This window comes from Asparagus officinalis, chromosome 1, assembly GCF_001876935.1.
Source record: "Asparagus officinalis chromosome 1, Aspof.V1, whole genome shotgun sequence".
Taxonomy (NCBI): domain Eukaryota; kingdom Viridiplantae; phylum Streptophyta; class Magnoliopsida; order Asparagales; family Asparagaceae; genus Asparagus; species Asparagus officinalis.
Window position 1 is genome coordinate 1,806,808 of NC_033794.1, and position 14,707 is coordinate 1,821,514.

At 35.7% G+C, this 14,707-nt stretch overlaps 2 protein-coding genes across 4 annotated transcripts in view; one reads left to right on the plus strand and one right to left on the minus strand.

Moving 5' to 3' along the window:
* LOC109829084 (putative chloride channel-like protein CLC-g) overlaps positions 1 to 5,501 on the plus strand; it is a 6,508-nt gene extending 1,007 nt beyond the window's left edge. The window contains 7 exon segments of the mRNA XM_020396166.1: positions 1 to 87; positions 1,755 to 1,932; positions 2,017 to 2,279; positions 2,799 to 3,068; positions 3,619 to 3,746; positions 4,230 to 5,224; positions 5,367 to 5,501. The exon segment at positions 1 to 87 is cut by the window's left edge and continues 14 nt beyond it. Coding sequence (XP_020251755.1) covers positions 1 to 87; positions 1,755 to 1,932; positions 2,017 to 2,279; positions 2,799 to 3,068; positions 3,619 to 3,746; positions 4,230 to 5,224; positions 5,367 to 5,501 — 2,056 coding nt within the window.
* Positions 6,190 to 13,280, minus strand: LOC109845732 (calmodulin-binding receptor-like cytoplasmic kinase 3). 3 transcript variants are annotated; one of them, XR_002248457.1, is made up of 9 exons: positions 12,864 to 13,280; positions 11,933 to 12,169; positions 11,325 to 11,569; positions 10,897 to 11,062; positions 10,707 to 10,796; positions 10,277 to 10,575; positions 9,952 to 10,172; positions 6,641 to 6,692; positions 6,190 to 6,500 (listed from the first exon to the last, which is right to left on the minus strand). XR_002248457.1 is itself a non-coding variant. In XM_020415015.1 (7 exons), exons 1-7 carry the CDS (start codon positions 13,138 to 13,140, stop codon positions 9,963 to 9,965), a joined length of 1,518 nt encoding a protein of 505 aa, XP_020270604.1. In that variant the 5' UTR covers positions 13,141 to 13,280; the 3' UTR covers positions 9,834 to 9,962. The 3 variants fall into 3 exon arrangements, 2 of the variants coding, with proteins under 2 accessions (XP_020270604.1, XP_020270597.1); XM_020415015.1 differs by lacking the exons at positions 6,190 to 6,500; positions 6,641 to 6,692 and having other exon boundaries at positions 9,834 to 10,172; positions 11,325 to 11,563; XM_020415008.1 differs by lacking the exons at positions 6,190 to 6,500; positions 6,641 to 6,692 and having other exon boundaries at positions 9,834 to 10,172; positions 12,864 to 13,279.

Consider the following 14,707-nt stretch of genomic DNA (forward strand, 5'->3'; position numbering starts at 1 on the left):
CTGCGTCGGGTTCTTCAGCAATCTCGCCGTGGAGAGCGTCGCCGGATTCAAGCTCGTCCGCGTCTCCGGCCTAATGTTCCAGAACAGGTGAGTAGATTTTGGGTAAATTATCTCAAATTTATGCAACAATCTAGTGTATTATATAGGGATGTAGATCAGATGAATACAAATGATTCAAATCCAATTTGACTCTCTCGTCCCTATTTTGACATACATTGATATTGGTATTTTGTGCCTCAAGTTATGAATTCGAATTAGGACAGCGTTAAGCTATCTGATATATTTGAATAGATATCTGAATAACTAATACATTGCCTAAATATATAAGAATTTATACGATTACAGATCGACAGATAAAATATAGTTAGTATTGCTCTGAGGTCATATTTTAACTGATTCAGTCATAGTTAATATTATCTCTCACAGTATCTGGATCAGATTAAGGTTCCAATTTGTTTTTATCAAGTACAGATAGTAAGTTTAGTTTTGGAACAATACCCATAAGCACAATAGCGGAGCTAGGGAGGGACCGGAGGAATTTGGATCCTCTCCACTAAAAAAAAGTAGTGGAGAGACCACTACTTTTTATACTTATTGTTGATTATTTTGTGAGTGATTAAGATTCATTCTATGTTTAGCGCTCACCATACCCCCATGTATTGCACTTATATCTAATTTACACTCAAAGACAAATCATAACCATCAATTAGGCAATCAATGACTTTGATATCACTGTGGTCTCTCCACTGGAGAGGATCCAAATCCAGGGGTGGCCATGTCCTCCCTTGCTTTTCATAAAGAAGTTATTTTTTTTTCATACTAGCCCCTAAACTCCTTCATATTTGAAAGCTATACCCCAACTCTTTCCATATTTGAGTTATCCCCCAAATCTTTTATATTTGGAATTAGCCCTTCAAATCTTCATACCTTGCAATTAGTCCGCCAATTCTTTGAAATGTTTGAAATTGCCTTTAATTACATTTACCATCTATTTTCATAAAGTTAATTTTACATTAGGAAGTAAATATGTGAAATGAGTTTGCTATATTCGTGCACTTCTGCAAATATTTTATAGATGTGATAGTTAAACTTGTTTTACATTTTTTTTATTATTGTTTGAAATAAGCTTAATAGTATAATTTATAATTTATTGTTAATTTGTCAAATCTTTGGTTATGTAAAAAACCAACTACAATTGATAAATTCTTTAAATTAGACTTTAGAAGATTGAAGTATGTTGACTCAACGACGAGTGAGCGCATACATTAAGATGATTTAAGTATTCACAATTTTTTCGTATATATTTACTTTAGGGTCTTCCTTCACCTACTTACATATATGCTAGTTAGTTATTCATTTGGTCACCTTTTAATGAATTCATAGTATAATGGTTGCATTTTGGCTCCCTTCGGCAAAAAATCCTGGCTCCGCCACTGCTCATGCATGACTATCTTACCAATGTGCCATTTTTTTCGCCATTGTTGATCCCCTATACATGTACATTTCGCTCGTTTTCACTTCTCGTTGTCCTCAATTAGTTGGCTGATTAGAACTTCCACTGTTTGACATACACATTAAAAAAATTTACAGACTAGGGAACTTCTTGGCATATAAAATTTCTTGTAACCAAAATTTTGGGGGTATAGGTACAATACTTTCCAGATTCTGAAAGAGCGTGTTTATCAAATATAAAAAGGCAATATTTTGACTGGGTATATTGTCAAAGCATTTTCTAACACGTTTATGTAATTTAGGTTCTGGCTGGCTTTCACTGTTTTTTCAGTGTCAAACTTCGCCCTTTTGATGGTGGCGACGATCATTACTGTTTATGTTTCTCCAGCTGCAGCTGGATCAGGGATACCAGAGGTGAAAGCTTACTTGAATGGTGTTGATGCACCTAATATCTTCTCTCTTAAGACACTGTTAGTGAAGGCGAGCACAGTTACAAACTTTCCTCCCTTCATTATTTTCATTTTTTTTCTTCAATGTTAAATAACTTGTTGGTTCCAATTACAGATTATTGGTAACGTTGCTGCTGCGTCGTCATCTCTTCAGGTGGGCAAAGCAGGCCCAATGGTGCACACCGGTGCGTGCATTGCTGCCTTAATTGGACAGGGAGGTTCTCGAAAATATGGCTTGACATGTGAATGGCTTCACTACTTCAAGAACAACAGAGATAGGCGTGATCTTGTGACCTGTGGAGCTGGTGCTGGTATTGCTGCTGCTTTCCGTGCACCTGTTGGTGGTGTTCTGTTTGCTCTTGAATCAATGTCATCATGGTAATAATATAACCTGATAAATAGTTTTTTCTTATTTGACTCTGTTTACTATCATATACTAGAAAGAAGCAGTTTTCGGTTGCATTAAGGATATATTTCACAGGACCCTCTGGAGAGTTTGAATGTTTTGAGCAAAACCTCGTGAACTTCATGAATCAGCAAAAACCCCTTTTGAACTTATTTCACTAGAATACCATGAGTGATGGCAGGTAGTTTAAGTTGTCATGTGCGAAGCATGTGACACTTTTTGGACAGTTTTGCTCTAATGAACTTTATATATCTTCTTTAAGACCCTTGTGTTTTCTACAAGGACAGTTTAGACATCTATACAAGACAAGCCTTTTGCTATAATTTCGAATAATTCATGGTACTGTTATGCAGTTTTTGGAAGTTCATGATAGTTTTCTCTTATAGGTAAAGGTTTATATGGTAGTTGGTGCAAAACTGCCGAAAGTTCATAAATTATTAAGTTTGCTATAGATTGTTTCATCTCTATACTGTCAAGAATTGATATTGCAGGTGGAGAAGTGCCTTACTGTGGAGAGCATCCTTTACAACAGCTGTGGTTGCTCTCATGCTTCAGACGATTATTGATATGTGTAATAGTGGAAAATGTGGTTTATTTGGAAAGGGTGGGTTGATTATGTTTGATGTTTCGTCGGATCATGTTGCATATCACCTTGCGGACATACCTCTTGTTATCCTCCTTGGAGTTATTGGTGGAGTACTTGGAAGTCTCTACAATTTCCTCATGGAGAAGGTTCTTACATTCTACAATCTTATCAATGAGTATGTCTTAACTTTCTTCTTTCTTCTTTACTTCTTGTTTTAGTCAATTCCTGTTATAACTCAAAACAGATATAAAGAAAGGTATCGAATGACTTGAGTTATATTTCAATTTCAGCTGCTCACAATGAAGGATTTTCATCAGGAGTTTGATTTCTTGTCATAATTATTAGCATGGCCCTTGTAAAAACTTATTTGTCATTCATACATGAGTTGTTTCAATTGTTGATTCTTTTCAAATTTACTGAGGCTAATCTATTGTTTGATTGTGAAATAAGAAACCTAGGAAGATGAAGGAAATTATCAAAAAGAATATACTGCAATTTGAAATTTCTAATCAAATAATTCTCAATTTTTCTCAAATTTATAACCAATATCAATTTATAATTTTATAGATATAATCCATCGACAACCGAGTAGCCAACTAAAATCATTTGTCAGTTGTGGAATTGGAAAGTGCTCTTTCTTCCAATAATTATTCATTTGTTGCAGCAAGTTTATAATCTTAGTATAACATATCAAAATAATGTTTTTATTCTATTGTTTTTCACAGGCAAGGTCGGGGCTGCAAACTTCTACTCGCTGCAATCATTTCGATACTCACATCAGGTTGTCTCTTCGGATTACCATGGCTTGCATCTTGCACGCCTTGTCCTGTCGACACAAAGGAAGCTTGCCCATGTTGGGAAATTACCCTGATTCCTTTATTGCCAGATTTGAGAGAAAGCGAAAAATAAAATGCGCAGAAATTGGGAACGCAAGATTACGTGTGGTTGCACAAAATTGCTACGTCCACGGGCTGCTGGCCAGATCTTTCACTAAGTGAAGAAATATTACAAGCACTCTGAAAATTTGCCCTCTCAATTTTCTCTCTTGATTTTTTTCATCTCCAAGTTCTCTCACCCTCTTAGGCTCTCTTATTTTTTCTCACGCCTTTATATATATAGCTACTAAGGTATGGTTATACAAGAAGAGGGTGGGGGTTTTAAGCCTGAGTACCCCCTTGTGATTTCTTGCCTGCATTGACAAATCGCTCTCATTTTCTTCCTCTTCTCAAAATTGCGCTACTGAAAGTCTTCCTCCCTTTTGATTACTAAAGGTCCTCCTCCCCTTTTTGATCACCGAAGGACCTCCTCTCCTTTTTGACTAACAGCCCATCAATAGGCAAGACTGGCAACTTCAAGAACTTCCAATGCCCTCCAAACCATTACAATGCTCTCGCCAGCTTATTTTTCAACACCAACGACAACACAATCAAAAACCTCTACACTTCAGGCACAGACAAAGTGTTTGATAAGTTCTCTGTCCTTATATTCTTCATCACAAGTTATTTCCTTGGAATCTTAAGCTATGGGGTTGTGGCCCCATCTGGTCTCTTTGCGCCAGTTATATTGATTGGTGCAACTTATGGAAGATTTGTTGGTATTCTAATGGGATCAAGCTCAAATCTGGATCATGGCCTCTTTGCTGTCCTTGGTTCAGCTTCTTTTCTTGGTGGCACAATGAGGATGACAGTTTCAGTCTGTGTCATAATCTTAGAACTGACCAACAACCTTCTACTACTTCCTTTTGTAATGCTAGTTCTTCTAATATCTAAAACGGTGGCTGATTTATTCAATGCGGATATTTATGACCTAATCATGAAGTTGAAGGGTCTTCCATATCTTGAAGCCCATGCTGAGCCTTATATGAGACATCTCACAGTTAGTGATGTGGTAACGGGGCCTCTCAGAATGTTTAATGGTGTGGAAAAAGTTGGAAATATAGTTCACATTTTGAAGACAACTGGACATAACGGGTTTCCTGTTATCGATAAACTCCCATTTTCAAACTCATCGGTGTTGTTTGGTTTAGTTCTTAGAGCTCACCTTCTTGTAGTGTTGAAGAAGAGAGATTTCTTGCCAGATTGTATATCACCAAGTGGGAATGCCTTGGCGCGCTACTCTGCAGAGGAATTTGCTAATTGTGGAATAGGCAAACGCGATAGCATTGAGGATGTTGTACTCACTGAAGAGGAGATGGAAATGTTTGTTGATCTGCATCCATTTACAAATGCATCTCCTTATACTGTTGTTGAGACCATGTCACTGGCGAAAGCTATCATACTTTTTCGAAAACTCGGTTTGAGGCACTTATTGGTTGTTCCCAAACCCTCTTCTGTAAGTATGCAAATACTTTAGATTATACTCGGTTAAAATTTTATTTAATTCGAATACAGTCCACAAATAATTGTAATGAACCTTGCATGCTTGTTGTGCTCAACTCTAAACCCGAGATATTTCTTTGTTTGTGATACTGCAGAGAGCACCTATAGTTGGAATATTAACTAGACATGATTTTATGCCTGAACACATACTGGGANAAGAGATTGAGATTTCAAAGGTCCACTTAAGCCAAATACTTCAGGAGTTTTCTTATGGGACGCAACTCTGTTGATTTGTAAAAGGCGAAGATGACAGGCATTCAATCTCCAATGCTGCGATAGGAGAGGTTTTGATTCATCACAATCTTTTCTTAACTGAAACAGTGAAGTTCTTGAATCCACGCATGAATATATTCGTTTTATAAGCAATTCCTCTTCATTTATATACTATTTCTTCCATTCTCTTCAGCCAAAACAGCAAATATGCAACCTTGATGATTTAAAAGAAGAAAAAAACAATTTGAAGAGGATTGTTTAACATCCATTATCACTTTAATTGATGCTATTGAACTTTTTCAAGAAATAATTCTTTCAATATTTTAAATATCTCATATTGTTAATGCTATTACTGGCTTTTAGGGGTGGCAAACGGGTCGACCCGACCTGACCCGACCCATATAAAATTTGACCCGACCCGTATAAGTGTGACCCGACCCGACCCGTTTAATAAATGGGTCAATGTGATCCAACCCGTTTATTAAACGGGTTACCCGACCCGACCCATATAACCCAAATGGTAGAGAATACTAAACATTTAGTGTGGTTGTAGTAGAAACTTGCATATTCTATTGTACTCTTTTAAGTGACTTATGCACACAGAAACCAGATTACTATTTCTGATATGTTTATAAAGGTTCACTGCAAATTTCTGACCTATGCACATTTGGAGATAAACAAAATAATAAACAAACCATCATCAAAAAATGAAACAGAAACAAAACCAGGCATAGATATTGTACTCTTTTAAGTGAAATTCTTTCAAAATATTGAATGGCTACAATGTCATTCTACATACATACGCATCAAAAAAAAAATTGGAGCAAGATTACTCCCATTAGAATGTTATACAGGTTCACAAACAGATTCATTTCAAGCTCTCTGCAACAAATCCAATTTCACAAAAAGGTTCATTTCAAGCTCTCTGCATATTCTATTGCTTTCTTCTTGACGTGTTTAATTCTTTCTTCATCACGCTGTGACTTTTCATAGCCGAGATACTTCATGAATAAGAACTGCAAATTATTCGAAAATAATTTGATAAAGAGGGAAACAACACAAGAAAGTAAAATTGAATGTTGAGAATATCAGAACTTGGTGTAATTTCAGTATTCCTAGAATATGCTACCAAAAAGGTAAACTATTGATTACATACCTCAAATTAGAGATGAATGACCAGAATAATACCTCAATGAAATAGCGAGGACCTGCACGTTACAAAAGTTTTAGCGGTACGTGAAGCTGAAGGAACTTTAAAAACAAGGAAAAAGAAAACAGTAATGCGCTTCTGAATGAAGCAGAATGGTTGATGCACCGTTGGAAAATGCTACAAACTTACAGCATGTGTGTGAAGGACATTGAACTTGTAATGAAATGGTCATGAAAGTAAGTGGAATTTTCTCATACACGTAGTACTTGTGCATTTATCTAACTAAAATCTCATCTGTATAACCTGACACAAAAACTCTCAGGAGTCAAGAACAGGCATACGAAGAGATTCAACTTGTTTCACTGTTAAACTAACATCAAAGTGTCCAATCCAAACACAAACACTTTGATCGTTAGGGAAATAACATTATCTCAAAGTGAAACCAACATATAGGCTGATTTGAGGTTCATAGACAAAGGCTGAGTGATGGTTATCCGCATGAAGAAGGCAACAGTTGAGAAAGTTGAAGTAAGCTTAATGATTACAAACCGAGTACATGATACAGTAGCAATGTTGAGTGTCAGGTTTTCTTTAACGAAACAATGTGTGCATTGGATGAGGGAAACAATGTAGTACATGAAACATCTAATATGACCAACATCATTATCTTTAAGCAAATAAAAAACTGTAGGAAACGGTAAATAAATGAATCATAATCATGAACTTTTCATTTTTATTTGTGTTCCAAGGAAAGAAAGAGAAAATACTGAAGCATGACATGTAAGAGAACAAAACATTAACATAAGCATTCCTGAAGATATGCAGAACTGTTGAACTAACTATATCAAAATATGCAGTTGACCACCCAAACACAATTCCAAGAACTTTGGCGAAAAAAGCAAGTGTTCTAGACTACTAAACAGATACTTCATTTTTTTTAATTTAAGAAAAATAGTATACAGTTCAATTAACAGTTGCCTGTGAACATACCCAGAATTCAAGTAGCAACAAAGGCATCGATTATTTATTGGTATATCAGCCTATGTATCAACTAAGAGGAAACTTTGAGCTACAAAATATCAGTTAAAATATAGTAGACTAATTAAACTTACAGAAAAAGAAAGTTGAGCATGAATCTCTATTGTAAAATGAGAGAAGTGTGAACTTCTTGGATGAGACATCAATTTGGTAACAAAACTGTTAAATTTAGTGAAACAAGTTCTTACCTTCAGCTACCGCATCACAGTATGAGAGATTCATACTTGTGTTGGCATACATTCTCCAATATCTAATTGTATGATATCCTCGGAAAGCTCATCCAATTTTGGTTGCATGTCATCTATCATTAATTTTAAGAACATCGGCTTTAACTGTATTTCTTGATATGTGTTTTATATCCTCACAAAGATAAGAGAATATTGCTCGAATACCTTCATACTCAACAAATTGAAATGGCAAATCGTGCATAATGATGGCCGAGACTAAGAGTTCCCTAAACTTATCCGGGTCATAATTAAATCTCGAGGAACTCATTATAGAATCTTTTGAGTTAGATAGACCTTCAATATCCTCTCTAGTTGCTTTCTTACAAATTTTCATGTGTCTTAACATGTTCTTTGTCCCGTGGTTACCTTCGGCAATATATTTGATTCCACACTTCTTACATATTGAATATTGTTTCCCACCTGGCTCTTGAACAAGGTCAAACATTTTCCAAGCTTTGGACGTTAATTTTCTTTTTCGACTTCCAACAATTATCGCTTTTGATTTTTTCTGAACAGGACTAGACATCTCTTCTAATTCTTCATTAGATGAATCTGCTTCTACATTATCCGCTATAGAATTATGGGTAGAATTAGACTCCATTAGATGTGATGAAAATTACAGAACTACATAAGATTCATAAAATTAAATAAAATTCAACAGATAACACAAATTAACTGATTCTAAACAGAATGGCTCCCATATAACCCCAAATGCTATTCAATCATATAACACAAATTAACTAATTCTTTTTCGCAAAAGATTGAATGTATCAACAGGTGGTACATTTAATTGCCAAATAAACATTGACAACTTCAAATAGAATGGCTCTCATATAGACTATGCAACATTTATATGCGGCTTTTTTAATTTATAAATAAACAAAAAATGAAGAAACCCAACGCACCTCTACCGAGCACAACAACTGAAACATAGTGGTTTAGAAGATATTCATTGTTCATCACAAAAACAGTAAGGGGCAAAAATAGGAGACCAAATTTGATGGTTTGCATTCACAGATAAATCTGACCTGATGCGTAGAAGCTCAATCTCAACAAGGCTCGAGTTCGATTGAGAGTTCTAACAATCAGTGATCTCTAATTTCAACAAACCTACTTTCGAAAATATGATGAAATTTCTGTTTCAAACTAGCTTGTAATTTCAACAAACCTACTCTTTATTCAGTAATTATAAATTCTGAAATTTTAGAAAAATCTATAGTTTCAAATTGATATAGACTCAGAAAAATCTGTAGCCATTAATCAGACGTCATTAACATTAGCAGATCTGAAGCCATTAATCAAAAAGCCCTAGCTAAGAGTGTACCTCGTCGCTCGTCGAGGATCGTCGAGGATCTATGGCCGCTAGTTCGATGGAGAGAGAGAGAACAATGGCTGCTTGATGGAGAGAGAACTCGAGCGCTGCCCCTCGCCGCTCGTCGAGGATCGCTACCGCTCGCCGATGGAGAGAGGAGAACTTAGCTTCGAGGATCGCTGCCGCTCGCCGCCCCTCGCCGCCCCTCGCTACTCGAGAGGAGAGAGAGAAATCTAGGGCTTCGTTTGAGAGAGACGAAGGGGTTAGTCGGGTCTGTAGTGGTTCACTTGGGTAAATTCGGGTTAGATGAGTGTTAGACGGGTCAGTAGACGGGTCAGTAGATCAACCCATCTAATAAACGGGTAAATTCGGGTTGACCCATTTATGACCCAACCCATATAACTTAACCCATACCCAATATAAATGGGTCGGGTCGGGTCGGGTTGATGGGTTGGGTCATAAATTGCCACCCCTACTGGCTTTGTAGCCAAGTTTTGTAGAGTAACAGGATCGCATCAAATCGTCATCACGTCCATTGCATTTCAATGAAAAAGAGGATTATGAAGGCCCCCCGCAATCTATTGTTCTTCACCTACAACTATATGTGTAAAGTCGTGTCATATCCTTGCACAAGAAATGAAACACCATATATTGGAAATTTTGATTCAATTTCAAGCCATTCTACACCGGCGAAAAACATGAAAAAGCTCATTCCAATCACTACGATGAAGGAAATTGACCTTCAGCCGCTTCATCTTCCTCTGCGAGTTCTTCCATAGAGCTTCCTTATCTCCCAGAGCTTCTCTCCAACTTCTTTCATCTCTGGTCTATCTGCCCGAGTTGGTGCAGAACACTGAAATGCCAGATCGAGCATCTTCATTACTACTTCTCCATCTACAGCTTCCTTCAGCATTGGATCCAATATCGCCATCCCATGTCCTTCATTATAATTCTTGAAAGCCTATAAGGGCCAATAACACAGTTAAAATCATCAACAACAACAACAACAACAATAACAACAACCTTATACCAAAATTTTGGAGTCAGCTGCATTAATCAGCTTACCCAACGAACAGTAATCCTTTCATTGTTGCTCTTTTTGAGCTCTACAGGCCTTCGAGCTGAGAGAATCTCTATAAGCAATATCCCAAAAGAGAAAACATCACTTTTAGACGTCAGCTTGTAAGTCTTGAGGTATTCTGGGTCGAGGTACCCAGCTGTTCCTTTCACTTGGGTTAAGATATGAGTTTGCTCTGCTTCTGTTGGACCAATTCTAGCAAACCCGAGGTCAGATACCTTGCCTCGGAAGCTTTCTGTTAGCATGATGTTTGATGACTTCACATCTCGGTGGATTATTGGCTTTTCTGTCAAATAAACATCTAGCATAAGGCAAAATCAATAATAAAAATGGCCATATTTTTTTCATCTTAGTAACAAAGCACAAGAATCTCTTATTCGAAGATTTTCCTCCAAAAATGTGTTATACGTGCCTTACCCGCATATAGATGGAGATAAGTCAGAGCATGAGCAACATCTATAGCTATCTCAAGTCGCTGATTAAAATCCAGAATCTTCCCATGCTGGCCTGATATAGAATTTTATTTATTTATTTATAAAAGAACTATATTAGTCTTCATATGACAAAAAAAGTCAAAATTTACCTAATGTCGGAGTAGAATTCTTACCATCCAGGTGCTCTCGAAGAGTGCCATTTGGCACATATTCTGTGATGACTATACGCTCATTTCCCTTTTCAGTGTATCCAAGTAACTTCACTAAATTTCTATGATCGATTTTCCTGAGGAGCTCAACTTCATTGCTAAACTCATCTCGAAGTGAAGAGAATTGTTCCTGTTTGATAATTGTTGTTAATAGAGAATCATCAACCACTATTTAACGGAAGAAAACAGGACTTGCAGAATGTAGGAAAACAGGACTTGCTATTTAATGAAAGAAAACACACTTTGTTCAAGAACTGGACAAAAATTAGTGGAAAAAATATATTATAAGAAGTCATAAATAATCTATAGAAAACTCCTATCCTTATCAGGAGAGCTACAAAAGTCTTATTCTTTCATGTAAAAAGACTAAATAAAGAAATGATGGGATGTACCTTTTTTGCTCGCTTGACAGCAACTATTTGACCATTTGGCAAAACAGCTTTGTAAACAGTGCCAAATGTACCTTCACCAAGCTTTAATGAAGGTGAAAAATCATGTGTGGCTTTCATAATTTGGCTAACACTGAGATGAATTGATCCCATCCTGTTCAATTGCGGCGACATTGCAAACCGAGATGGGCTAAGAGGTACTCCAAGTGGAGAGGCTGGGGTCTTTTCTTCCAAAGTCGAAACTGAATCTAGGAAGAAAAAAAATTCAGTCACAAAATCATTTAAACAAGTAAACTGAAACAATACAACAATCCATAAAACTCGGTATTCATCTTTCAAAATTTGGAACTCTACATAGCCTCACCTACATGAAATAGAATAGATTATTTACTATTAACAAGAAACACTCAGACCCCTCAGAGAGTAGGATCTCTTATATAGATACGAAGCATCAAAATGAACCATAAAAGATTGCATTCTACATTTATTGGATGAGCATGAACTTATTCTATTAACTAGAATGGTTTTTCCAGTGATAGCATAAAAGAGCTCATTTAAAGAAATTATGAAAAGATGAACACAAACTATGAAAAAATAGCTATACGACTTACTTAAGTCCATCTCTGTAGACATAATATTCTGCTCGCTGGATTCCTTCTTCTTGGCATAGAAACATGGACACATTAGAGCACAACACAAGAGGAAAGCTCCGGGTATAGCCAGAGCCATTGTTGCAGGTGCCAAAGTCTTCTCTTCCTGTTGATCCTTTCTATGTAACTGATTAGAGATGGAGGTATTTGCTGGTGTTCGTTGCAATAGTTTTCTCCCTTCCACTTGACGAAAGTTTGCTATAATGTAAAGGATAAGAAGGGGAAAACATCATTCTGAGTTGAGATTAACTCTGTTATCACATTGCTAAAAAAAAATTTAAACTGGAAACTCAACAAGAAAGCATATTCGGAGGGTGAGGTCTCTAAACAACGTAATTAATGGCAATTCAATACATAAAAAAAAAACCAATATCAGATTAATGAAACACTTTTCTCGTTGCATGATCAAACTTTTGTCATAATGCACATAAGAGAGACAATGCTTTAATTATCAGTCATAGAAATGCTACAAACTAACAAGAACATGATATTAAGGACCAACTCTGGATCAAATTCTTGTAGGCCAAAGAAAGGAGTCCTAGAACATTCAATCAGGGAAAATGATGCATATTAATTACGAGCACTAATTTCATATATTAGAACATGTGCTCACTTATTCCACTAAAGCCTTAATTAATAAAATTAGCCAACAACAGATATTGAAGGCCCTTGGTTAATCAATCAAACTGTAGCTCCCTATGCAAATGGAGAACCTATATCTTACTATCCAAGTTCTGGAATTTTCAATAAAATTAAGAAAAAAAATCATCAATTTCAAAGAGTCAAACACAGATAATATATATCATCTACAACCAAAAAGGCTGAAAGTCAACCACATCAATGCACGAAAACAATAACAAGCGACGACATGATCCATTTGATGATAAATTACCAGAAATTGCACTTTGGCGACTGAATTTCCGATCACAGTGCTTCTCCCAGATGCTTCCCCATTCTTCAGCATCAAACAAACATCCACGTCCAAAATAGAAGCCCAAAGCCTCACAAATCAAAAATTGATCTTCAACCCTCTTCTCATTAACAAACAGCTGATACCCATCTGATGATTTCACAAACCCAACTCGATCCGATCCACAAACCCCCAAATGGGTCTCAACTGAATTCGATGACTGTATCAGAAACAAGAAACCCAGCAAAATTAGGGCCATCAGGAGCGCAACTGAGCAAAGGAAACCCTAAAAGATCTCATTTTGAGCTCGAATTCGAGTTCCAGGAGTCGGATTTGGTAAGTTCTCCTCGAGAGAGAAGATCGAAGAGATGGAAGAAAATGGGGAGTCATTGGCAAGATCATTTTCCAGGGTTATATAATGCGAGACAAACCGGCGGTTGATCGTCGAGGTCTGAGACTGGTCCTTGGCGCGCGGATTGGATAAGCAACTTATAACAGCAAACAGCCAAATTTAGAAATGATTTACGCACACGTATACACATAGATGTCGTTAATGAATTCTAGTATCTGAGGCTAAATCGTACAAAAATACCATAAAGTTTCGGTTTTGGGAATTAAATACTGCAAGTTGTAATTTTGTATGAAAACCACCATAAAGTTTTTAAATTTTGCACGTTACTACCATCGGTCATGCAAACTTAAGGATTTTTACCCAAAAGTTTCTCTTTACGTATTTACATCCTAGTTTTAGAGCTTTTTAACTATCAATATTTGTTAAATTTGATATTAACTTAACCAAAAAATTTCAAACTTATTCTAATTTTAGTTTAAAATAGAGCTGAGATGTTTCTAATGAAAGTTTTAACAAATAGTAAATGTTAGAAATCTTTAAAACTAGCATGTAAGAGCTTCTCCAATGTAGCTTCAAATTGACGCAAAACGCCAAGTTGAAGCCGATTGCTCCCTCCAACCAAGCGGTAAACTCGACGCCAAATTGATGGGCTGCTACAGTGTTGCGTCAGGAATGGCACAACACTATAGCAATAACGCGAGTATTTTTTTTTTTTTGCTTTTTTTTCCTAAACTTTATTCTTTTATTCATATTTTCTTTTCTTTTTGCTTTTTTCTATACTTTATTCTTTTTGCTTTTGTTTTTTATATTTATATATTAATAATATATATTATTTTATATTAACTATTATAATAAAATTAGAGTATAAAATAATTATTAAAATAAAATTCAAAAAGGAAAAATAGATAATTTAATCCAAACACTTAAAATTTCATAATACTAGAACCAAATTAAGAAATAAGAAAAACTACACCATTTAGATTATAATATGTATTATATAATTATATGTAATGTATTATATAATTATATAATTTGTTAAATATTTTAAATAGATAAAAATGTTAAAAGATAATTATATAATTTGTTAAATATTTTAAATAGATAAAAATGTTAAAAGATAAGAATAATAAAAAGAATATTCTTTTTGGTGTAACATTTGGTGTAATGGGTTGGAGATGGAATAGTGATTTGGTGTAAAAACTACACCAACTTGGTGTAAAAACTACACCATTTTGGGTTTTATGGTTGGAGATGCTCTAAGTATCATGAAAAAAATATCTGAGTGAAATTTTTTTACGTTTGTATGAGATGATAATAACATCCAAAATCAGAAAACTCCATGCTATTTTCTAGTATTAAAACGCAACTTGTGATACCATTTATGAAGGAGGGGAACTTTTCTTCTCGAAAGTAGCGTTTTCAAAGAAACAAACATACTAGTTGCGTTTAATATTATTGCTTCTAAGAATAAGTC